General features: G+C 46.1%; 1 protein-coding gene and 1 long non-coding RNA gene across 2 annotated transcripts in view; one reads left to right on the plus strand and one right to left on the minus strand.

The window, feature by feature from the left end:
• Positions 1 to 19,624, plus strand: MALL (mal, T cell differentiation protein like). The gene is made up of 4 exons (XM_090031572.1): positions 1 to 136; positions 14,877 to 15,044; positions 17,558 to 17,695; positions 18,530 to 19,624. Exons 1-4 carry the CDS (start codon positions 29 to 31, stop codon positions 18,590 to 18,592), a joined length of 477 nt encoding a protein of 158 aa, XP_089887698.1. The 5' UTR covers positions 1 to 28; the 3' UTR covers positions 18,593 to 19,624.
• The window catches only part of LOC149873934 (uncharacterized), a 23,956-nt gene continuing 13,232 nt past the window's right edge, over positions 12,623 to 23,346 (minus strand). Inside the window, exons 2-3 of the long non-coding RNA XR_016439892.1 lie at positions 14,845 to 15,002; positions 12,623 to 12,996 (exon numbers count right to left, since the gene is read on the minus strand). This is a non-coding gene — a long non-coding RNA (uncharacterized LOC149873934). The remainder of the gene's footprint in view (positions 12,997 to 14,844; positions 15,003 to 23,346) is intronic.

Here is a 23,346-nt window from a genome sequence, read left to right on the forward strand (position 1 = left end):
CTGTAGCAATTTACGCAGAGAAGAAGAAATGGCACAAAGCTCTCTCCCACCACCTGCCACCCAAACAGAACCTATCATCCCCTCCGGATCAGCTGTGTTTAAAACAATACCATATGCTTTTATCCTACCAGAGCTAGTAAGTACACTGAACTTTGTTTTGATTTGTTTTAAAGGCTATATCAAATTGTTCATAAAAATGGAGTTGGCCCAAAAGGACATGGTGATAAAGAGATTTGGGAGGTAATTACTTTCTTTTGCAAATTGCATTTAAATCGTAAAGTCACTCTTTGATTTTGATTCAGCCAAAAAGTGTACAGAATCATCACATAAACCCATATAAGGCCTTGTAAGGTACTAAAAAACAAAGCTTTTTGTTCTTTTATGCTGCAGAAGCTTTCTTTTAATTATTTATTGTCAGTTATTAAAAATAAACTTTGTTAACCATTTTCTTCTGAAGAACTGTATTTTCTCTCTTTTGTATGAAAACTTCCTTAAGGATCAAAGATTGTAAACAGACAGTCAGCTTTTGTAATATGCCAGCGGTCTTATTTTTTTTTATATTCCTAAGTACAGAGTCCTGTAATGCATTCCAGTGTGATTACTGAGCTTAAGGCAATTGATGTTGTACTTTGATATACAATACAGTAGTTAAAGTCTGTTCACAGTCATTACCTCTGTCACACTGTATCTGCACCACCCATCCATACCTACTTATGCATTTATTTATCTGGCTTATTTGATAATCAAAACACCAATCCAACAGTTATACATAAGCTGCCATTCCCAGTACAAGCTATTGTTAAGTCTTTATCACATCACCATTTTAATGGGTTTCATGCTGAATTATAGTGCCAAGAATATGATACTGATTAAATAGCAAGTAAATCCCAAAATACGTTTCATTTGATCATGTTAAATCTTTTTTTGAATACTTAATTTCTTTATTTTATTTCTTTATTAGATTTATATGCTGCCCTCTTCATAAAAGGCTCAGGGCTTTTGTGGCTTCCTCTCAGGAAAGGTTGTGTTGTAGACCTTCAGTACAGAACAGGGACTGTGTCCATACTTTTAGAAGTATTTTATAAGATGAGTTGATAAGAATTTAAAACCACTGTCTATTTATCAGAGATATGAAGGTGGTTACAGCCCAAAACAAATCTAAGGCTTTTCTCTAGATTGCCTCACCTTTTTCAATGACATGTTTTAAGGTATCAGTAAACAAGTAGTGTGTTTTGCCAATTATTTTGCAGACAAAAAGGATGTTGCCTCTGAAGCTTTTGAACTTCACGTGATATATTTTTATGCTTATGTAGGAGTGTATGCTCCCTTGAGAACACCTAAGTTCCAGCACGCATTCTTTCTACGCAATCGCAGAGTGCCTGCTCTCTCTCTCACACTGCTGTGACAGTAACTCAGCTGAAGTCAGTGAGCTGAATTCTTCTCTTGCAAAAGCTTCAAACTGTTGTAATGCCCATGTAGTTCTGTGTTGTTTTCACAGTTTAAACAGGTGTAAGAGCTGAACTGGCACAGTGGAACTGAACTAATGTATTTGAGCTTAAACAGAAGCCCCCATAACATTATTATTATTTTTATTCTTTATGTACAAGAGGAGCCCATACAGGCACATCCTGGTACTTCCTTTTGGGTTCTCAGTGTGTATCCATTCCAATGTATGAAAACTTCCTAATACCGCTGTTTCACATGCATTCAATATTAAATATGATATTGCAGGGTGAGCTAATATTAATGTTGAGAGTTGAAGTAGCCTGTTGCTCTCTGTTGTAAGACCCTATTTTCAGTTTCTTATAACTTTGTCAAGACATTTGGGCTGAAATTTCCATGGCTTGTATCAGCCTGTATTTTTTAATACTTTAGCTGAAAGAATTCAGCTCTTTTCTAGCAAAGGGTTAGAGGAAAATATTTTGTTTGGTCTGTGCTATGGGTGGGTGCCACTGTTCTGTTGAGAATCTCTAGTACCACCATGTTTTAAAGCAGCATCTTGAAGTTTAGCCTGGTGATTCCACTGTTGTGAGGAACATTGCTATCACCATGAAAATCTGCCTAAATTGGGCCAAGTTCTGATCCTCTGTGACAGATAGCAGGACGTACACATCTACAATACTGGCAGTTAGTGAATCCTCCACACCTGCCTTCTAGTAACACACCACACTATCATTCAGAGAAGTTTTATTCTTGGCATGGTGTTTCTGGTGCAACACTTCAAGTAAAGTCCAGCAGTGCTGGCTGTCGACATTTAAAACTATGACTTTTACTACACCAGATAATTTGAGAGCAATTCCAGAGTTAGAATCTCCCCTGCTTGAGGGATCTCATCTGTCTGATATATCCATGTCTTCTCTGCTTCATGAGCCTCACATGTTAATTATGAAAATTTCTTTGAGATGATTCATTCCTACTCAGTAGCAGCTAGTTAATTCGGCAGCTAAATTGTGCAGAGTCCATCACAGATAATGCTCTGTCCCCTTGCAGTTCTATGCCAGCTGCATTGCATGCATGTTGTTATCATTAGTGAAAGGGCATGTCATGGGCGACTGGTGCCACCTCAGTCGGGGGGGTGGGGCACATGCCCCCCCAAGTGATCAGTCAGCAGCTGGGGGTGTCCCCCACGGCCAATTTCACCGACTAGGGGGTCCCCCCATGGCTGATTGGATGAACTGGGAAGTGGCCACAGAGCTCCTGAAAGTGACTGCAGCACTTTGTCCAGGTGCTCCCACTCCCTGGCTGGCACTCACAGGGGAGGCATCAATGCTTCTGCCTGCCCTTTGCCTAAGCAGGGAGTGTTGCCCTTTCAGGGGGTACACCAGCACTTTCAGGGGGTGCATGTGCATCCCCATGCTCCCCCTATGCGTTGCCACTGGGTCATGTCCCAGCCCAGGCTGGAAGCACAGATGAGTCTCCAGTGAGTAGAGGGCAAAGTGTCAGGCAGAGGGATCAGAAAATGAAGTGATGTTCTTGGTACAAAGAGGTTCAGAGACAGTGAGAGAGATAGGCAGACCTAAGCAGAAGTAGAGGGCTGTGTTAGCCTGAGGGAGGAGTACAAAAAGTTAGTCTGAAAAGGAAGAGGTGATAGAGGAATCCTGGATAATTCCAGTAGGTGGCTAGAACAAGGGTTTGGGATGGGCTGTAGGCTGCATGTTGTGTTCAGATTCAAAATTAAATTTTGAATCCATTAAATTTTTTCTCAGATTTGATATTTTTCATGTGGTCTCCCGTGGCCACTGCTGGGGCTTACAGTCCACAGGGAAGCCATGCTGCACTGTGCGACTGGTTCCTCTATGGCAGTTTGCCCCTCTCCTCTAGACCTGGCTTGCTGTGCAGCCTCTCTCTCTGCAGCCCTTACCCTCTGCCTTGGGTAGGCCACAGCTTTTGCATCGTGAGTCAGCAGAGGCTCCTATAGTCACAGAGCAGCTAAGAGCAGCCTATGCACTGAGCCTGTGAAATCCAGTCCAGCCTGATTGTCTTCTGAGGTGCTGGATGAGGGCAGAGAGAAATGTGTTTTATGAAGAGGCAACATAGAGCTAACCACGTGCAACACTTTTATCATGTCTTCCAGTCAGGCCACTTCTTAAAGACTCAATCAGCAAAGATCTTCACTGCCCTGTGAGGTGAGCAACTGCTGTTACTGTCATCTGACAGTTGCAGAAGTGTGGGCCAGAAAGATGAAGCAACTGGCCCAAGGTGGCACAGATCTCTGTAGTAGAGATGGGCATTGAACTCTCATGTCTCTTACCCCTGTGCTTTTGGTTGCTAATGGTGCTTCCTCTCTTAGAAAGCTAGGGTCAAACCTCTGGTAAGCACCTGATGGGAATGCTTTAGGAGAGGGAATACAGTCTGTGAGGAATGCTATGCTGGCCTAAATAGAAAGGGGACATGTCTGCTCCAGCACTGAAAAGCAGGGAGGCAGAGTTGCTTCTGTTCAGTGCAAGAAGGTGTAAAGACTGTCAGCAGCTAATATTGCTGAGAGAGAAGTTGAATGAAAAGCACAAAGGGAGGTGCTGAATGAAGAGGCAGTTGAGTGAACCCATGACAGTTCTTGTGCACCCATGCCTTGCTCAGCACCACGACATCCCAGCACTTTTTTGCACTGATGAGCTCTGGAAGGAGAGATGATGGGACTGCCCTCTGGAGCTTCAGAGCACCCAGAGTCATAGCTGGTCTCCTCTGAAAATTGCATTGATAGCTGTGCTGTGTCATTTGGTGATTACGGGCCAATCAAGGGGGGTGGACACCTCAGACAGCTCCTGGAAAAATGAGAAATCTGTTATGCTAGCAGCAGCAAGGATATTTGGACTTTGAAGACCTGTGGAGAAAGCCAGTGACAGAAGGAGGTCCTGTCTCTGATGGCTTTATTGTATGCTCTTTGAAAAACGAGATCACCTGTACCAGTGTCTCAGTAACACTTACCGTTTTAGAAGGCTGTGTCTGTCAGTGTCTCCAAGGCATATCGCTGATAGCTGAGGCATGTTCCCTTCCCACAACCTGAATGTAGAGAAGTAACCTGGGACAGTCCAGGAAAGGAAGAGCAGCCAACAGAAGAAACACAAACCCTGTAACATTTTCCTCCCTGCTTCCTTATCATTCCATTGAAAAAGGAGCCAGACATGATGCTGAAAGGGTGGCTTAGAAGGGATGTTCCCCACCCCCCATTTCCTGTATTATGAGGCTTTAAATGCCATAGGTCTATAGTCATGGTAAGCTACCTGAGCTCTGAATGCAATACATTGTGAAGCTGAACTAGATTTTGCTCTTCACCTGCTTTCTCCGCTAAACCTGTCTGATTGCTCCAAGGGGCTGGGCCACCACCTCCCCTCACTTTGGTGCTGGCTCAAGCAAAAACATCACTGTGGTTTTGGGAGTGAAAAGTTCACCTTCTGATTTTCCTTGGCACTGCTGTTGCTGTGCAGGGCAGGTCTGGAAACACCAACAAAAAGTATGCATTTCTTTCATGCTTCTGATCTGAGTAATTTTGCCAGTAATGAAGACCTGAAGAGAGAGATGCATAACCAAAACAACAGATCTGTGAAATGCTGTTTTACTACAAAAGGCAGGTACATTCTGAATATACATGCTCAACATGGGTGGAATTCTGGCTCCATAGAATTCAATTACATAACTCCCATGGCTTTCTGTGGGGCCGGGATATCACTCCATGAGTGAATACTTTGGGGTCTGGCCTTATTTCACTTAAATTACCGTAAACCAGAAGTAATTATTAAAGTCAATGGAGCTACAGGGGTGTTGAAGTCAGAATTGAGTCCATTGATAGCAAGAAGTAACAGAAGCATGAAGAGTTAAGAAACATAAGTTCTCACTGAAAATGGGCAGGCACCGAAACACTGGCTCTGCAAAGGCCAACAGGACCCTTGAATGCATGAGGGAAGGGTGTGTAAAGTGAAATAAAGATAAGGAAAAGCTGGTGCATCTGCACCGTCTAGATCCAGTCTTGGAGACACAGGATCACTAGGTACATCTACATGCCATTAACATGCTTTTAGTTAATGCGCATTAAATGTAGTACCTCCATTGTGAGGTACAAGGAAAGTGTGCATTCACCTATTTTAATGCATTTTAACCAAAGAGCAACAGGTTAAGTGATGCTTAATGCACATTAACTAAATAGCATTTTTTTAGCAAAGTTTAATGCAGATTAAAATAGGCTAATGTGTATTAAAGCATCACTTGTAGACTTACCCACTGAGAGGTGAAATGGGGATTTGTGAACATGTGGAATTAAAGTGAACTGAGCCTAGGCTAGTCCAGGGCTTTGCTTCAAAATCATACAGATTTTGGCTACATCCAGGTGAAGTGAATGGAGTTTTGACTGTCTTTTCTTTTTGGGACTCCAGTCTTATTTAAACTTGAATTGTACCAAGGTGTGAGCTTGTGTGGACTGAAAACAAGAAAACACCTCCTTCACCCCCTCCAGACACACAGCTCCTGGAAAAAAAGTGTCATTGCTGAGTTCCATATCCTGATCTGGGGTCCACTGGAATGAATAGGAAACTTTCCTTTGATTACAGTAGGACTTGGACCAGCCCCCTAACTTGTAATGGGACAAGGAGACAACTTTCATGTTTTACACTAGTATAAGCCTACTGGTCCCAATACAACTGCTCCTGGTTTAGAAGGGGCAAGGAGAGAGGAGGAACAGGGATAGGAATGGTAACATCCTCACTTGCTGAGAAAAGAAATATTCATGCTGCTGTCTTGAAGAACAATTCACCTTCTGTGAGAGAAATCTTGGGTCAGTAATAGACTGTAATCTTCATCATTCCTCCTCACTTCTCCTGCTTTCTTTTATCCTTAATAAATTTAAATAAAGTCTCTCTCTTTTCACACAGCCCAACATACTTATACATTACATCTTTCTGATCTTCGAGCTTTATGACTGTCAAGGAATGTAAATTCAGACCTGGCTTCTCTTTTCCATCCTAAAGTTCCCTACAGTCATTCCTCTCGGCTCTGAGTGAATATGGTCTCAGATCTCTTGGCTTCCATACAGCACAAATGAAGCCTTACTAGAATCATCGATGTAGTCACTACAGAAATATAAATCCATTCCACTGGACCAAGGTTAGGCCTTGAATAAGAAGGTAGTTTTCACAAAGTAAAAGGTGTGGCCAGGTGTAATTGATTTTACTATTTCCAAAATTGCTACTAGCTCAATTAGTGTCTATATAAAAGATTGGATTGTAGATAGATAATGGAAAAATCGTATTCGTGTCACAACTCATTTGGTGGAAGTGGAGATAGCCCATTGCTGCCACTGCTGCTTGTTAATATGCTAAACCTGATTAAAAATAAAACACTCAGCAAAGTGATTTACTTCGTTTAGAAAAATTAGAAGTATCTGCTTTCTGGCATTGAGTTCTGTGCTGTGGGAAGGGCAGGGTAGGGCAGGGAGAGATGGGTGGAGGGACTGAGTTATGGGAGAGAGGGAGCAGGCAGGAGAGTGAATACCTTACCTGAGCAGTGAGGCATGACATATCTTGCATGCCTGAGCATTTAATAGCCTGTGGGATTACACAGCACAAAGGTCAACTGGGTTCTAACCTCTAGAGAAGTGCAATTATACTCTCAGAATGGCCTCTCAGTCATCACAGATAAATAAATCACCCCACCAGAAGTAAAATGATCCTAGAGACACTTCCTGCTCAGTGTTCCTGTCCTCAGCAGAAGTAATGTGTTGCCTTGCTGCTTTGTCTGCACCTCTGTAAGCAGATGGGCACTGGATCACTTTGGGACCGTGGGATGTGGGGGGGAGGGAATCAGTCAAAAGCACTGCATCCTTCTAGACTCCAGCCTAAGCACTCAGACCAGCTATCACCAGGAATTGCTCCAGGAACCACACTGGGAGTATGACTAGCCTCTTACATTTCCAACTTCCAAATGTCCGGGCACATAGGGAAACAGGAAATAGGAATAGGATGGGAAGCTGAAGACCTGGAATAGGTCTACATGAAGCTGAAGGAAGTTTTGCCCATTTATACAGACCCAACACTCCCCTTCCCCCAAGTTCTCAGCATTCCCATTTCTTGGAGTTTTCAGGGAATTTCCCAAAATCTTTGATTCAGAGACAGGCAGAAGGCTGCTTTCCTTTGCAAGGAAGACAGTTTCACTTGAATAAAGGTCCTGTTTTAGTATCACATGTCAAATCAATGGGAACACTGCACAGTTCCTCACAGCACTTTCAAATAACATGCAAATACCATATTTCTATTTGTAACAGGCTGCATCCCTAGGCATGGTGATGGCTCCCTTTGTCAATGGAGGAGCTCTTGCTTCAATCCGGTTCCCTAATCTCTCCTCCACTCTCATCTACCATGCCTTTCTGCAATTATTTAACTTGGGAAAAAAGTACGCTGCCTATGCCCCAGAACAATTTCTGGTCTGCTGTTGGTCAGTACACTAGCAATATTAGTGTTATGTGTCAGTTTTGTGGACTGTGACCTCTTCTCTAGTCTAGACATGCTCATACCTTGCAGGTGTTAACTGTTAATGTTCAAATGGGTCCTAGACCCTAGGCTAATATATGGTCCTCTCTGGCCTTTGTGTCTTTCAGCATCCCAGTGGCCTCTCAGCCCTAGTCTAAAGTATGGCCCTCTCCAGCTTCTGGCTTTAAGAGTCCCAGTGCACTAGCAGTCCCAGTTCAATATGTGGCCCTCTCTAGCCTCTGCCTCTCATAGGCTAAACTGTAGATTGTTCCCTGCCTGGTCAGGTTCAAGCCCCTTCATTCCTTCCTGGCACTATTAGGATCTCTGCCTGCCCTTGCTAGGCTCAGTCCAGTCCACTGGTCATAACTACAGTGAATAGGTAAGCCCTCCAGTCATAACTCAGATTACAACTACCCAGGTTACTCAATACAATTTGACTCACCCAGCTCCTTATTTACTGTCTGCAGGGCAGTGGGGTTCCCCAGCAAGCTCTCAGCTGCAGTCACCACTACATAGAGCTATAACCCTCACCACACATAAGGCCAGACTGCTTTCCTAGACTCAGCCTGGGTTATATATCCACCAAGCTATGCTCTTGGGAGTCACATACCCTTTTTTGTGCTACTCCAGGTGTCCTCTGTTAAAGTCCACAGATTGACCAAACTACAGTAAGTAGTAGGTGCCCCCCACTCTAGGCTGAACTGTAACGTGCTAGTGCTAGTGCTAGTGCTAGTGCTAGTGCTAGTGCTAGTGCTAGTGCTAGTGCTAGTGCTAGTGCTAGTGCTAGTGCTAGTGCTAGTGCTAGTGCTAGTGCTAGTGCTAGTGCTTCAGTAACTACTCCACTGTCTGAACCACCTTGCCCTACTGGCTTACCTGAGCCTTTTATTCTGCACTGGGTGCCTGCAGCCTATCAGTTCCCTATTGACTAGCTTCTCTAGCTGCTGGTAAGCAATTCCCTGCACCTGGGGCTCCCTGGGGCTCCTGACCACTCTTAAAATAACAGGGAGTTCTGTCTAATACATGTTCGCTTCTAACCTAAGTCCTATCCTCTTTATTCTCTCGTTTGAACACCCCCAGTGGGACATTTAGGTACATGACTATCACACATTGAGATTTGAAGGCCAAGTGCAACCAGGCTTCATACTCAAGGAGCTAGACATTCTGGTCAGGTGTTTGAATCATAACTGACCAACACAAGGCTGTTTGGTACATAGAGCACCACCTGAAATGCAACTTAGTTTTCAGAAATGTAGAGCCCTTTGCAGCTCCTATTCTGATTGTGATGGGAGAGCAGAAGCCATGTCTTCATTGGCCTGAAGCATTGTACTAGTCTCCTTTAATCTGTTGCTTTCTTGCTCAACCAGCACAAGAGGGGCAGCACATTTACAGATCAAACTGTTCTTGATAGGAAGATGAAAACATAAGCAGCATTTTGCGGGGCACAGGGTGGGGGTTTCAACCACATTTCTGCTTGGCAATTGTGCCCTCCTCCTGGAGCTCTCTGGCTGGATGATATCCTCTGGGTAAACCTGGGAGGTGCTGGGTCTCTGCACATTTTCCATAGCAGTGCCTGCCTTTGCTTTGACCAACATAAATATGCTGATGTTTTGCATTTGAGTGATTCACTGCATTCAGATCTCTGAGGCCTGCAAGTAACATGTCACAAAATTAACAGGCTGAGCTTGTATGATTTCATAGATTTCTCGAATCGGAAGGGACCTGGTAGATCATCGGGTCTGACCCCGTGCTCCAGGTAGGAAAGAGCCAGGAAGTAACCCCAGCCAGATGCCTGTCTAATCTCCTCTTGAACATCTCTAGGGTAGGGGAAAGCACCACCTCCCTTGGAAGCCCATTCCATATTTTGGCAACCCTTACCATAAAGAATTTCTTCCTTATATCCAATCTAAATCTGTTCTCCTTCAGTTTGTGGCCATTGTTTCTGGTAACCCCAAGGGGCACTGTGGTAAACAGAGTGTCCCCTATTGCCTGCTGACACTCCCCCCCCTCCATGAGTTTGTAGGCAACCACAAGATCGCCTCTCAGCCTTCTCTTGCAGAGGCTGAAGAGATTCAGATCCCTCAGTCGGTCTTCATAGGGTCTTACCTGCAGGCCCTCAACCACATGAGTAGCCCTCCTCTGAACCCTCTCAAGGTTATCCCACACCCCTTTTGAAGTGCGGTCTCCAAAACTGAACACAGTACTCCATCTGCAGCCTCACCAATGCTGCATAGAGGGGAATTATCATCTACTTGTGATGCACCTGCTGATTCAAGAAAGAGTGCAGTTAGCTTTGCTTATTCCCTCATCACACTGGCGACTCATGTTCATTTTTGCATCAACCATTTTTGCATCAACCATGAGAGCATAATAAGCACTAATGCTGAAAGGCAAAGGCTCCAGCATTATAAATCCCTAGCAGGGGTTGGCAACCTATGGCCCCCAGCAGGAGCTGACCCATGAAGAGCTCTAAATCCAGCCTGGGAAAATCTGACCCAGCTCAGTGGGGCACTGGAGGATTGGGTGGCATATAGCTGAACCAAGTTGCCCCTCCCCTCTGCAGCACTGTCCTCCACAGCCCTCTCTGTTGCTCTCCTTCTTGCCTGTGCTTGCTTTGCTGCAGAGGGAGCAGGTATCTGCAGCAAGGTTATAAATAGACAGTTTGAGATTTGCAGACTATGGGGATAAAATGTTGCCAGCCCCTGCCCTAAAGGCCTAAATGCTTAGCCTAACCCCTCACATTTATCAAATAATGTAGGTAATTTTGTAGGGAATTGATTACTGTACATTTGCTGGTCCCTTTTGCTTCCATTCAGAATGTCCTTGTGCCTGCTTATTGGGATGTGAAACCTTCTGTGGGTTTTGATCTTAGCTAGAAGCAGGAAGCAAAAGTAATGAGAGATATGGAACTGCCAGGAGTATCTTCGTAAAATTAACCAAATACACTGTGAGAGCAGTACTGTCCCAGCTGGGTCTGCTTGTGGCATGTTCCTGCACAGCCCCTACAGAGTGTGGCTTCCTGACTCCAGTGGCTGGGGGAGGAGAGCAAGGGGGGAACATCCTGAGGGGCATCCACAGCACCAGCCACACAAGCTGGGCTGCATCAACCTCCACTCCCACACAGGAGTTTGAGTTCAGGCTGCGTAGAGACTCTGCCTACCTGCGTAATGCACCCAGATAGAAACTACAACTTTTAAAGTGTTTGTAGCAGCAGGTTCCATCAGCATATTGCAGGAAGGATGCTGGTGAGCTGGCAGGGAGTGATGGAGCAGAGGTGGTGCCAGCAACTGGGGACAGAAAGACCAAAATGCCTTATTTTTCTGTTTGAAACCTTTCCAGAGGCTCAGGGTGTTTGGAGTTCAAGGACAGGACAGTCTGAGTGGGCCACAAGATAAAGCACTGGTCTGTAGCTCCTACTGAAAGTCGAGGGGGGGTAGTTCTGCAGGTGCCTGCCTGCCTCTCCAGAGCAAAGACAAACTGACCTGGAAGGGGGCAGTGTGATCCATCTTTGCAAAGCGACTGGGCACAGAGCATCGTTGTGGGGAGCACCATCTGAACAGAATGTCATTCTCAGTTGGAGAAATGCTGAGACTGGGAAAGGACTAAGGCAGCCAGGGGTCAGCCTAGGCCAGGGGGATGCCCTCCTTTGGGTATGACTGGAAAGGGAAAATTGCAAATGCCTGGGGAAATCTTGCCACTAGTTGGTGGCCCACTAGTGAGCTGGGAAAGCTGCCCTAAGGGACCAGCAAGGATTTGGGGCCACAGAGCTCAGGGACACAGCATAAAGGGTGAAGGCAGCACTGGTACAATTAAAACTGCAGAATCAGTAGCAGTACTGCCCAGAGCAATCCCAGAGCCCAGAGGGAAAAAGACTAAAGACCTCCACAGCACCTGAAAATCCTGAGACTGAAATGGAGATGGGCAGGCAATCTATCAAGACAAATCAGGTGGTGCCCTCATCCCCTGATAGGGGGCCCTGGAGGAAGTCACCAAAAGCTGTAGAGGACTGGAGCTGTTGGAGTTGTGGAGAGTTTGGACATTTTAGCCCAGTGGTATTAGGCAGGCTGGCCAAGGTATAGTCAGTGGTGATGTGTAGAGGGTGCATGTGCAGACTCTGAGAGCGCCAGTGCCCCCCTGATTGGCCATGCTTGCTGCAGGCAGGGCAGGTGGGAGCACCGGTGCTCCCACTGCAAGCACTGGCTGGGGAGTGGAGTGCTGTGGCACTCCCAGAAGCGGCCACAGCTACTTCCAGACGTGGCCATAGCGATCAGCCATCTCGTGATCAGTCGAGAGGGGTCCCCTCCCCCCAGTCTCTAACTGGTTGTTGGGTGGGGTGCCCCCCCCTGACTAAGGCAGCACCGGTCACCCGTGGGTGTAGTGACACAAACTGCTGCTGCAAATCCCAGGCCCTTGATATGCGTGTGTTCCCTTTGTGGGGAGTTATATCTATCTGCCAAAGAATCCCATGTGAAATCCTTATTGATTCTGTAACCCTCCCCCAGCACCAGGGTCAGGCACTATACCAGATTCAAGATCCTCAGGGTATCAATAGTTTTTGGCTCTCCTTCAGGCAGCTCAGCTGGCTGAGGTGGCCTGTGAAAAAGAAAAGGTATGCTCCTCACTCTCACCTTCCCAAGAATCCACTCCAGCTTAAGTAACAAATAGGGTCTTTATTTTAGCTATAACTATTGAAAGAAAAGAAGAGAAAAGATTAACAACAACTATAATACATATTACATAGGTTCAACAACACCCATTAAAACCCATAACCAAACTATTATCTGTAAACCCAACATAAGTGAATCCCATCCAACAAGTGATCCCACATGCAACAGCCCTATCAATATATGTCCATTCCCAGATTATTGACTTTCAACCTCAGTTCCACTAGGAATTCAGTTCTCTCTAATAAAAATAAATGGTGACACTGCTGCTGCTGAGTGGTCACCAGATGGCAGGGTGCAGCTTCTACAGGCATCTCTGGAGCACAGTGTTTCTTTCAAGCAGAAACCTCTGTCTAGAAGGCAGCAGGATGATTCCTTCCCTGTAAACAAACTTCTTATGAGCATTATGGGGTTAAATGCCTCCCCACGTTCCCTTTCCTTCTGAAAGTAGGGCTGCTTAATAGAGACTGCCTCCCTTTACCGGGAGGTCTCCTGTTCCTACAGTTTAAACTTTCCCATGGCTCCGACCGAGCCACAAGCACAGACTCCCTGCCTCCCCTTTCCCAGGGCATCCAAGTCCTGAGTTTGCACGGCTCCTCTCCAAGATAGGGGACTCAGCTCCTAAATGAGCACCACAGGCTGTCCATCTTTTCTGGTGTGTTGGCTCCCCAGAACAGGCTTTCAGTCCCCTGGGTGGAAAGACTGTTCCAATCCTCTCCCTCCTCTCTCTTCCCTGCCATTTGCTGTGTTTATTTGCTGTGTTTATATCCCAGACACAGTCAACCAGACACCTCCATTGTGCTGGCAATCCAATCAGTTGCATGCATATTTTTAGGCTTGCACCTTTTCAGAGGTCCTGCATGCAAGCCCCTTCCTGCCCTTTCCGCAAAGGCTCCGGCATTGCTTCCCTGCCCAGTCTGCTGTCTCCACAGCCGGGCAGCTGTTACAATTCTATGGCACAAGTGTGTGTACAACTTGAGAGGCTTTGAAAAGCAATCTTTGGGGAGAGACAGCAGGAGTGAACTCCCTATGGTACAGTGATCAGAAAAACACAGAGATAGAGGCGGGCAGTAAGCACTGACTGGCAAGCCAGTATACCTAAATCAATCTGGGATTTCACTGTGACACCAGACTGATCCAGGAGAATTCATGGAGCTAGTGAGGTCATGATGGCCCTTAATACAAGGCATACAACCTGCCCTGGAATTGGAAAGCACCTTATAATTCACTGCATGGGGCTGTTGGTGTGTGAGGGAAGCTATAGGGGAGAAGGTAATAATCCTCCCCAGGTGGAAGGAGTAAATGCAACCCAGGGCACAGATGAAGCAAACAGTGGCAGACAAGGTAGGATTATGAAGCCATCTGGTGAGCTGCAAGGTTTGCCAGTGGCTGCTCCTTTAGGAAATATCATTTACCCAGGGAGCTGATGGTCAGATGCTAATAGACCCCAGAGTGGAGGGGCAATTACGTTTTGTGTCTACAGCTGTCCAGCCCCATGCCAAGCAAGGAGGAGAGTCTTAAGTTCAGAGGGACTTAGCAGGGACATATAAGAAGTTAGGGGAATTGGCTTGAGCAAGGGATGTCTGTTGAAGAGCACAGATATCACCAAAGTTAGGACTTGCAGAGATAAGTTATTTGACCTCACACATGAAGGGTCTAAGAAGAGCCCAGATCGCACAGTTTAGCTGGCTGTTGTCTTACAAAGTTCCAGGGTGTGACATATCAGTGTGTGAAGGACACCTCATCTTACCACTCCTAAAGCAGGGGCTTCATACAACCTGGACCACAGAAGTTGTAATGGCTGCTCCTGATCCCACAAGCCAAGTGGGACCAACACAGTCCAAGAGACTTGAACCACAGACTCAGAGCTCAGTCACTTCTCCTCAGGGGAGAAGCAGAGGCTGAGATTCTCATCTGTGCACTTGTGGAAGATGAACCAGCTTGGGCAGAGGAGATAGAATGGGGCAATAGCCATGTCAGAGGAAACAAAGAACGTTTTTGCATACTATGGCCTGTAGGCATAGGAAGACCCTCCCCTGTTTGACGTAACACTTACGCACTTGCTTAGTTCACTCTATTGATCATTTTATCTATCACATAACTTTCCCATGGCAGGGGTGAAACAGGGTTAGGGTTCCTGTGTGTGGCATATCCACAGAAGAAATGATTCCCTGGCCCTGCAGGGAGGACAGGAGATCAAACCTATTTATGAGCGAGCTACCAATTACCTTTCACTGAGTTCCTTGCTGGTTTTTAACAGGTGTTTGGAACCTGGGTCTGGATCCTGGTTGCTGCCACCTCAGTGCATTTTCCATTGCTGCAGGGATGGGTTATGTACGTGTCAGTAAGTTCATTTATCATCTCCCTGGCACTCCTGCTGATTTACCTGTTTGGATTTCAAAGAAACAATGAAAACTGGAGAATCATGGTAAGAACACACTCTGTTGTGCTGGGTGCTGCTGCTGGGGGTGGCTCTTGTCCCTGTGGCTGCTCTTCAGCTTCAAGGCTGACTGTTTTTGTCATCTGAGAGCATGCATACATGAAGTAGCTCATATATTAGCACAGATGTAGAAGCCACATACAACAAAATACAGGTGAAGTAATAATGTGCCTGAATCTTAACTTTGAATTTCCTGGTTTCACTTGCAGATGAAGACAAAATCCCAGACACAAGTAAAGAGCCTGGGGATCTGAATAAAAACTTAGAAAGGGGAAGCAACAAAAGAAACCTTAGTAATGTCTTCAGGGAGAGGATAGGACAGTCAGTTAGATACCTGAATTTTTTATCTACTGATGTGAGAAGTATGGGGAACAAACAGCACGACTTGGAGATCCTAGTACAATCACAGAATGATGGAGTAATTGGAATTATGGAGATGTGGTGGGATAGCTCACATGACTGGAGTATGGTCATGGATGGGGATAGCTTGTTCAGGAAGGGTAGGCAGGGGAGAAAAGAAGGAGGTGTTGTCCTGTGTCTAAAGGCAATGTACATGAGTTCTGAGGTGCAGTACTAAGTGGAAGGTGCGCCTGTTGAAATCCTCTGTGTAAAGGTCACAGGGGACTTCAACAGAAGGGATATCATGATGGGCATCTGCTATAGGTCACCAAACTAGGAGGAGGAGGTGGACAAGGCCTTCTTTAAACTATTGACAGAAACTTCCAAATAGCAGGATTTGATTCTCATGGGGAACCTTAGTTACTGAGATATCTGTTCAGAGGGAAACAGCAGCATGCAAACAGTCCAGTAAATTCCTGAAGTGTGTTGGGGATAACTTTGATACAGATGGTAGAGAGGCCAACTAGGGGGAGAAACTTTTCTTGACTTACTGCTCACAAACATAGAGGAATTGGTTGAAAATGTGAAGGTGGCAGTGAACATGAAATGCTAGAGTTCAACAACCTAAGGGGAGAAAGAAAGGAGAACAACAGAATAAGGACACTGGACTTCAGAAAAGCAGATTTTAACAAGCCCAGGAAACTGGTGGGCAGGATCCCCTGGGAGGCAAGTCTTAGGGAAAAGGAGTCCAGAAAAGCTGCCTATATTTTAAGGAGCAAGCTGTACCAATGTGACAGAAGTCTGGGAAGTGCAACAGCAGACCAGTATGGATATACAGAAATCTCTTCAATGAGTTGAAACTCAAAAAAGGAATTCTATAAAAATGTAAGGTCATAGTACTAAGGAAAAGTATAAGGGTATCACATGGGCATGCAAGGAGAAAATTAGGAAGGCCAAGGCACAATTTGCGATGCAAGTGGCAAGAGACATAAAAGGAGATAGCAAGGGATTCTACAAGTATGTCAGAAGTAAGAGGAAAACCAGCCAGAGCAACCATAGGTCCCTTGCAGAATGCAGAAGGCAATCTGGTTATGGATGATACAGAAAAGACTGAAGTATTTAATGTCTTTTTTACTTCTATTTTCACAAATAGGGGCAGCTACCACATGACAGTTGCAGTTGACAGCAAAGATTGGGAAGGAGACAGTCTGGAGTAGTAGAACAAGTTATGGATTGGGCTAGGAGCCAGAATGTCCTGGATAGACTGGAGAAGTGGTCAGATGAGATAATCAGATGAGATTCAACAAGGGCAAGTGGAAAGTCCTTCACTTGGGGTGGAATAATTGCATGCACAAATACAGAAAAGGGAATGGCTGGCCAGGTTGCAGTACCGCAGAAAGGAAACCAGGGGTCACAGTGGACATAAGATGAATATGAACCAACAGTGTGCTCTTATCGCAAAAAAAAAAAAAAAAAGCCAACAGCATACTGAGTTGTATTAACAGGAGCGTCACTTGCAAATCCAGGGAAGTGATTCTTCTGCTCTATTCAGCACTGGTGAGGCCTCAAGTGGAGTACTGTGTCCAGTTTAGGGCCCCACACTTCAAGAAGAATATTAACAGTTTTGAAAGAGTGCAGAGCAGAGCAGCAAAAATAACTGGTGATTTGGGAAGCAAGGTTTATGAGGAAAGGCTGAAAGAGCTAGGGTTATTTAGTCAAGAGAAGAAAAGACTGAGGGGAATTTGATAGCAGTCTTCAAATACCTGAAGGGTGATTTACAGAGAGGATGAACATGGACTTTTCTTGTGGTTGTAGGGGACAGAACTAGGATCAGTTGCCTCGAGCTGCAGCAGGGGAAATTAGAAAGCTGGAGGTTAGGAGGAACTTTCTGACTATAAATGTGGACAGGTATTGGAGCAGGATACCTAGAGACACTGTGGAATATCCATCCTCGGAATTTTTCAAAAGCAGGTTAGACAGACGCGTGGCTGGGATGGTTTGTCAGGGGTTCATTAGGTGACTATGTAAGGTCCCTTCCAGTCCTACGTTCCTATGACACTATGGTTCTATGAGATTAGGCTGCCTTCTGTGTGGTGAGGAGTTCCCTACGTCATGCTTGTGTTTCGGCACCGTACTTTCCTCACTTGTCTCTCCTTTCTCAGGATAGTCTTTACCATGGGACCACCGGGATATTATACATGAGTGCTGCAGCCCTACAAGCAAATGCAACAATTCGCTCTGAAACTGAAGTGCCAGCAGCCTATACGCCTCAGTACTATCAGATCAATGTTACTGCCTCGGTAGGTCAAATCCCCAGGATGCTGGTTAGCTGTTCATTCTGTGTAACCACCTCCCTTTCCCCCAAAATTTCCATGGGGGGGAAATCTCATTGTTGCTGCATTTTTAAATTTTGTCTTGAGAAAATCAAAACAAAGTATTTCACTTTGTGTCTGGCTGTCCCAAATCAAAATGTTTTGCCACCTCAAACCCAATACAAGCATTTTTGTTTTAGGGCAGTCTGATAGTAACCTTGTCTGCTGGAGCTACTGTAGTGCCTCGTGGGACTGACAGTTCAGTTTAGTGATTTATACTGCCTCCTCTCTCCTGTGGTCTGGGCTACCTGGATAGACTTCACCTCTTTTGATACATTGGGTTCTTTCCTCCTCTATCACGCATGTGCCATGGAAGTCCCCTGAGTACAGCGCATTTTGGGAGATGTCAGCCTACGAGGAAACCAGTCCAGAGAGGAATGGAACAGCCAAATTATGGCTCTCAGGAGGTGCTAAGGATGGCCGGCCAGTGACTGAGTCAACCCAAAATATGTTACTGCTGTGCTTCTGAATCCATTTTTTTTTTAAAAAACTTTTTGTTCCATAAAAAAATTGATATGTTGGCTTTTCTTTTCAATATGGGACAGAAAAAGATTTCTGTTTTTCAGCCAACCTGTTCTTCAGCTTTTCCCTACTGTTACAGCCTAAGCTTTTTCATTAAGAGATGGGAGGGATCATCTAAAGAGAGAGAAATCCACTGATGACAAGGAGTTGCATGGATACCTAAGGACATCAGTCACCCCCATGCAGCGACTGACAGGGGAGGCTCATTTTACAGTAACATCCTCTCTGTTTTTCTTTCAGTTCTTTGCCTTTATCACAGCTCTACTATATATTTTGCATGCCTTCAGCATTTACTACCAATGAAGACTGATGGAAAGGATAGAAGATAGGTGTCAAAGAAACAGAGTAGCAACTTCTGGAATTGTATCCTTAAAACAATGAAGACCAGAGTTTGAATGTAAATTTAGGTCTCTATGAGCCTGCCATTGTTTTCTTTTAAGTTGAAATGGTGTTCATTTTGTAAGCCTGTACTGAAGTCCTCCTTTTTATACAGCATTGTGTGTTTTTGTCAGACAATAGCATAATTTAGGAAAAGCTAATTTCAAATATCTCTACCCAAAATATGATAATTGCTCTTCCCAGTGTACCTGCTCTGGAGCCCACTGTCATTTCCAAAGATTTGCAGTCTTGTATAGTCATGGTGGAGAATACAGGAAATACCTTATTGAATGATACAAAGCTCCCTTTATTTTCTCATGACACCTCTTTTGGCATGGGTGGTTGTTTTAATTTAGCTTCTCTCCTAATCTGGGATGGTTGTAACTGTGACACTTCCCAGCTCCTCCAGCTTGGGTAGGCAAATACTAGTCCACCAGGTGCTTAGCTGAGCCCTTTCCCACTCCTGCTCCCCCTGGAACAACTTTGCTCTTGTGCAAAAAGCCACTGCAAGGTACACAGAAGCCTGTGGGCTAAAGTTTCCATAGACTCCCACAGGGCAGGATTTCACCCTCTGGTCCGATTCCCAGTCTCGCTTTAGGAAGGACAGCCTCTAGTTTTCCACACAGAGGCCTGGCCTTGTGTCGCTTTTTAGCAACTTCCACAGCCTGGAACCCACAGGGCCTTGAGAAATAACGAGAAGCAGAGGCAAATACCATTGCATTTTCTACCCTGGCTGTGGCAGTGAGGCTGTGTTAATTCAGGTTGGGAAGTTTCGGTGAGACACCCAAACAACAACTCTGTAAAGCATGTGCAGATATGAAGGGTGGCTGTTAATAATAAATGGTCTCGCACACGGGTGTTTCTGTCATCTGTACATACCCCATGCTGGCACGCGAAGGCTGGATGATGTGCCAGATTTTGGGTTCCCAGGGTGCCAGCTGCCCTGGGAACCCCTCAGTCAGACTACTAACTGAGGTGTCCCATGGAGAGGTGTGTCCCTCACCCTCGCCACCCAGGAATTTGCGCCGAACCCGATGAACATGTTATTCTTTATTATACACAACCAAATTTAAATAAAAAAATATAATAACAATAGTTAAGAACAAAACTAACAATTTAGATAAAATTTACCACTACAAAGTTAGGTGGATAATCCTAGCACACTGGGTGGTCCCACTTGTGTTAAATAACCTAAATAACTAAATTAACCTGATTATAACCTTTTAAAACAGCTTCCCCCATAGTCCAATTGATTTCCTTCTGGTCACCATCAACTTCCTATAATGCTAAATAGCAACACAGCTATAACTATGAGCTACCACTAGATAGATGGTGGAGGCAAGGCTTCTGCTGCTCTGGGGAAAGTGGGCTCTTTTAATCATTCCTGGTAACACAGCGAAACAGGCTCTGAACAGCTGCTGCAGGCAATAGGCTCTGTTTGTTTCCTTTACTGGCAGGTTGTTCTCTAAAGCAGTTTCCTTCTGAAAATACACTTACTGCAAACACTAGTGATTAGGTGTCCCCTCACATGTCCATGCTGGTTTGTTTTCTCAGCCCACCCCCTCTTGGGGCTGTCTTCCCCCTCCCAGTACATCTACCCGCAGACAGGTGTTTCTTGCTGCATGTCTCTGACTGTGGCTTGAGCCTTTCCAGATTGGATTTCACTCCAGTGTCTCAGTCGGACACAACTCATAGCCTGGTCATTAACCCTTTAAGGGCTTGGCTGCTTCTCCCAACCCCAGCAAGCCTACCAGCCTTACTTACCAATGCCTTCCCACTCTTTCCCTGGCACCTTTGTCCCTGGTTGCACAGCTCTGAACCCAGAGGGGAATCAGCTTCTCACGGGACAACACAGACTCTTCCCCATCCTGATGCCTGCTCCCTGGGCAAGTTTCAGATTGGTCTCCCCTGGCTTGGGCTGAGTCTGTGCCCCTTCTCTCCAGGGCTAGAGTTGACTCCTTCCAGCTTCTCCTCCTTTTTTCTCTCCCTCAGATTTTATGGCTCAGTAGCAGCCAATCAGAGCCCCCAGGTTGCAATGCAGTCACAATTTAAACACTCTGGTCTCAATTTAAATGGTCCATTAAGAAGTATGTATTGTGCTCTGCATACTCTCCTGTCTGGTAAAGCTTACGCACCCTCTGCAAAGTTTTGCCACCCTTTTGTTGCAAAACTCTTAGGCACAGCTCACCCATTCAGCTTGCAACCAGGTGAGCTGTGCAGCTTTTACATGTAGGAGCATGTGTGTCACTGCTGTGGGGCAGGAAACTGAGAAGTGCCCTGGCACATCCTATTCCATAGGTCATGTGTGGCTGCGGCAATCACGCTGTGCACTCTGCTTCTGCTTCCCAGGGAGACAACAGGCCATGTCCCTTCTGCCTCAGGTCCTCACCCAGGAGCAATGCAGGGACTTATGCCAGGCTGTGCCATACATGCTGCCTCCCAGTACAGGGGTAACAGTCACTGCTGTGGTGCCTTGCAGGTCTCAGCACATCATCCTTACACAGGGAAATGGGAGGTGGAACTCAGGGAGCCAGAGGATGAGATAGCTTCAGCCAGAGGAAAGGCAGCAAGAAGGCACAGCAGCCCCCCTGGCTCTCCAGGGACCTAGCAGACCTCCTGTGGCTTAAAAGGAAAGCCTACAAAGGATGGAGGATGGGATTCACCTCCAAGGAGGATTACTCCATGCTGGTCCGGTCCTGCAGGGAGCAAACCAGGAAAGCCAAGGCTGCAACTGAACTCCAACTAGCTTCAGGCATCAAGGACAACAAAAAGTCCTTTTTCAGATATGTGGGGAGCCGGAGGAAAAACAAGGGCAACGTTGGACCCCTGCTAAACCAGATGGGGCAACTGGCAACTGACGCCCAGGAAAAAGCCAACCTATTAAATAGGTACTTTGCGTCAGTCTTTCATCAGTCACAGGGGATGCCCATGCCTGCTATGGGACAGGGAAATCTGGGTGAGGGGCATCCCCTACCCTCCATAAATGCTGACCTCATGAAGGAACACCTTGAGAAGCTGGATACCTTCAAGTCAGCCAGCCCTGATAATCTGCACCCCAGGGTACTCAAGGAGCTGGCGAGCGTCATAGCCCAGCCCCTGGCACGGATCTTTGAAAACTCCTGGCGCTCTGGTGTAGTGCCCGAAGACTGGTAGAAGGCCAGTGTGGTGCCGATCTTCAAGAAAGGGAGGAGAGTGGATCCGGCTAACTACAGGCCCATAAGCCTGACTTCTATCCTGGGGAAGATCTTAGAAAAGTTTATTACGGAGGCCATCCTTGAGGGACTGGCCCAGGCTAACATTCTAAGGGACAGCCAGCATGGGTTTGTTGCGGGTAGGTCTTGTTTGACCAATCTCATTTCCTTCTATGACCAGGTGACCTATCACGTGGACGAGGGAGAAGAGATTGATGTCATATATCTTGACTTCAAAAAAGCTTTTGATCTGGTATCCCATGATCACCTCTTGGCCAAACTGGCCAGTTGTGGCCTTGGCTCCACCACGATCCGCTGGCTGGGAAATTGGCTTCGTGGTCGGACCCAGAGGGTTGTGATTGATGACAGTCACTCATCATGGTGCCCTGTGACCAGTGGGGTCTCTCAAGGCTCTGTCCTGGGACCCATACTGTTCAACATCTTCATTAACGATGTGGACATTGGAGTCAGGAGTGGACTGGCCAAGTTCGCCGATGACACCAAACTTTGGGGCAAAGCATCCACGCCAGAGGACAGGCGGGTGATCCAGGCTGACCTGGACAAGCTCAGCAAATGGGCGGACGAGAACCTCATGGTGTTTAACACCGAAAAATGCAAGGTTCTCCACCTTGGGAGGAAAAACCTGCAGCACCCTTATAGGCTTGGCAGTGCTACGTTGGTTAGCACTACAGAAGAAAGAGACTTGGGGGTCATCATTGACCACAAGATGAACATGAGCCTGCAATGCAATGCTGCGGCTAATAAAGCGACCAAAATGCTGGCTTGCATCCATAGATGCTTCTCGAGCAAATCCTGGGACGTCATTCTCCCCTTGTACTCGGCCTTTGTGAGGCCACAGCTGGAGTACTGCGTCCAGTTTTGGGCTCCACAATTCAAAAAGGATGTGGAGAAGCTTGAGAGAGTCCAGAGGAGAGCCATGCGCATGATCAGAGGTCAGGAAAACAGATCTTACGATGACAGGCTGAGAGCCATGGGACTCTTTAGCCTGGAAAAGTGCAGGCTCAGGGGTGATCTGATGGCCACCTATAAGTTTATCGGGGTGACCACCAGGATCTGGGGGAACGTCTGTTCACCAGAGCGCCCCAAGGGATGATGAGGTCGAACGGTCACAAACTCCTGCAAGACTGTTTCAGGCTGGACATAAGGAAGAATTTCTTTACTGTCCGAGCCCCCAAGGTCTGGAACAGTCTGCCAGCGGAGGTGGTTCAAGCACCTACATTGAACACCTTCAAGAGTAAATTGGATGCTTATCTTGCTGGGATCCTATGACCCCAGCTGACTTCCTGCCCTTTGGGCAGGGGGCTGGACTCGATGATCTCCCAAGGTCCCTTCCAGCCCTAATGTCTATGAAATCTATGAAATTGACATCTTCCTTGGTGTTTGATGGACAGCTCCCAGACTATCCCATTTACTTTGACTGTGATCAATAAAGAAATTCTTTACCTGTTTCATTACCACCTAAAACTG

Source organism: Crocodylus siamensis, chromosome 1 (genome assembly GCF_052110815.1).
Source record: "Crocodylus siamensis isolate JL-2025a chromosome 1, ASM5211081v1, whole genome shotgun sequence".
Taxonomy (NCBI): Eukaryota; Metazoa; Chordata; order Crocodylia; family Crocodylidae; genus Crocodylus; species Crocodylus siamensis.

What these genes read in the sequence shown, in the direction of transcription:
- MALL (XM_090031572.1), top strand. Translation starts at nt 29, where the DNA reads ATGGCACAAAGCTCTCTCCCACCACCTGCCACCCAAACAGAACCTATC. An exon ending in CTTTTATCCTACCAGAGCTA is followed by an intron (nt 137 to 14,876) that starts GTAAGTACACTG and finishes GGTTTTTAACAG; the next exon opens with GTGTTTGGAACCTGGGTCTG. An exon ending in AGATCAATGTTACTGCCTCG is followed by an intron (nt 17,696 to 18,529) that starts GTAGGTCAAATC and finishes TTTTTCTTTCAG; the next exon opens with TTCTTTGCCTTTATCACAGC.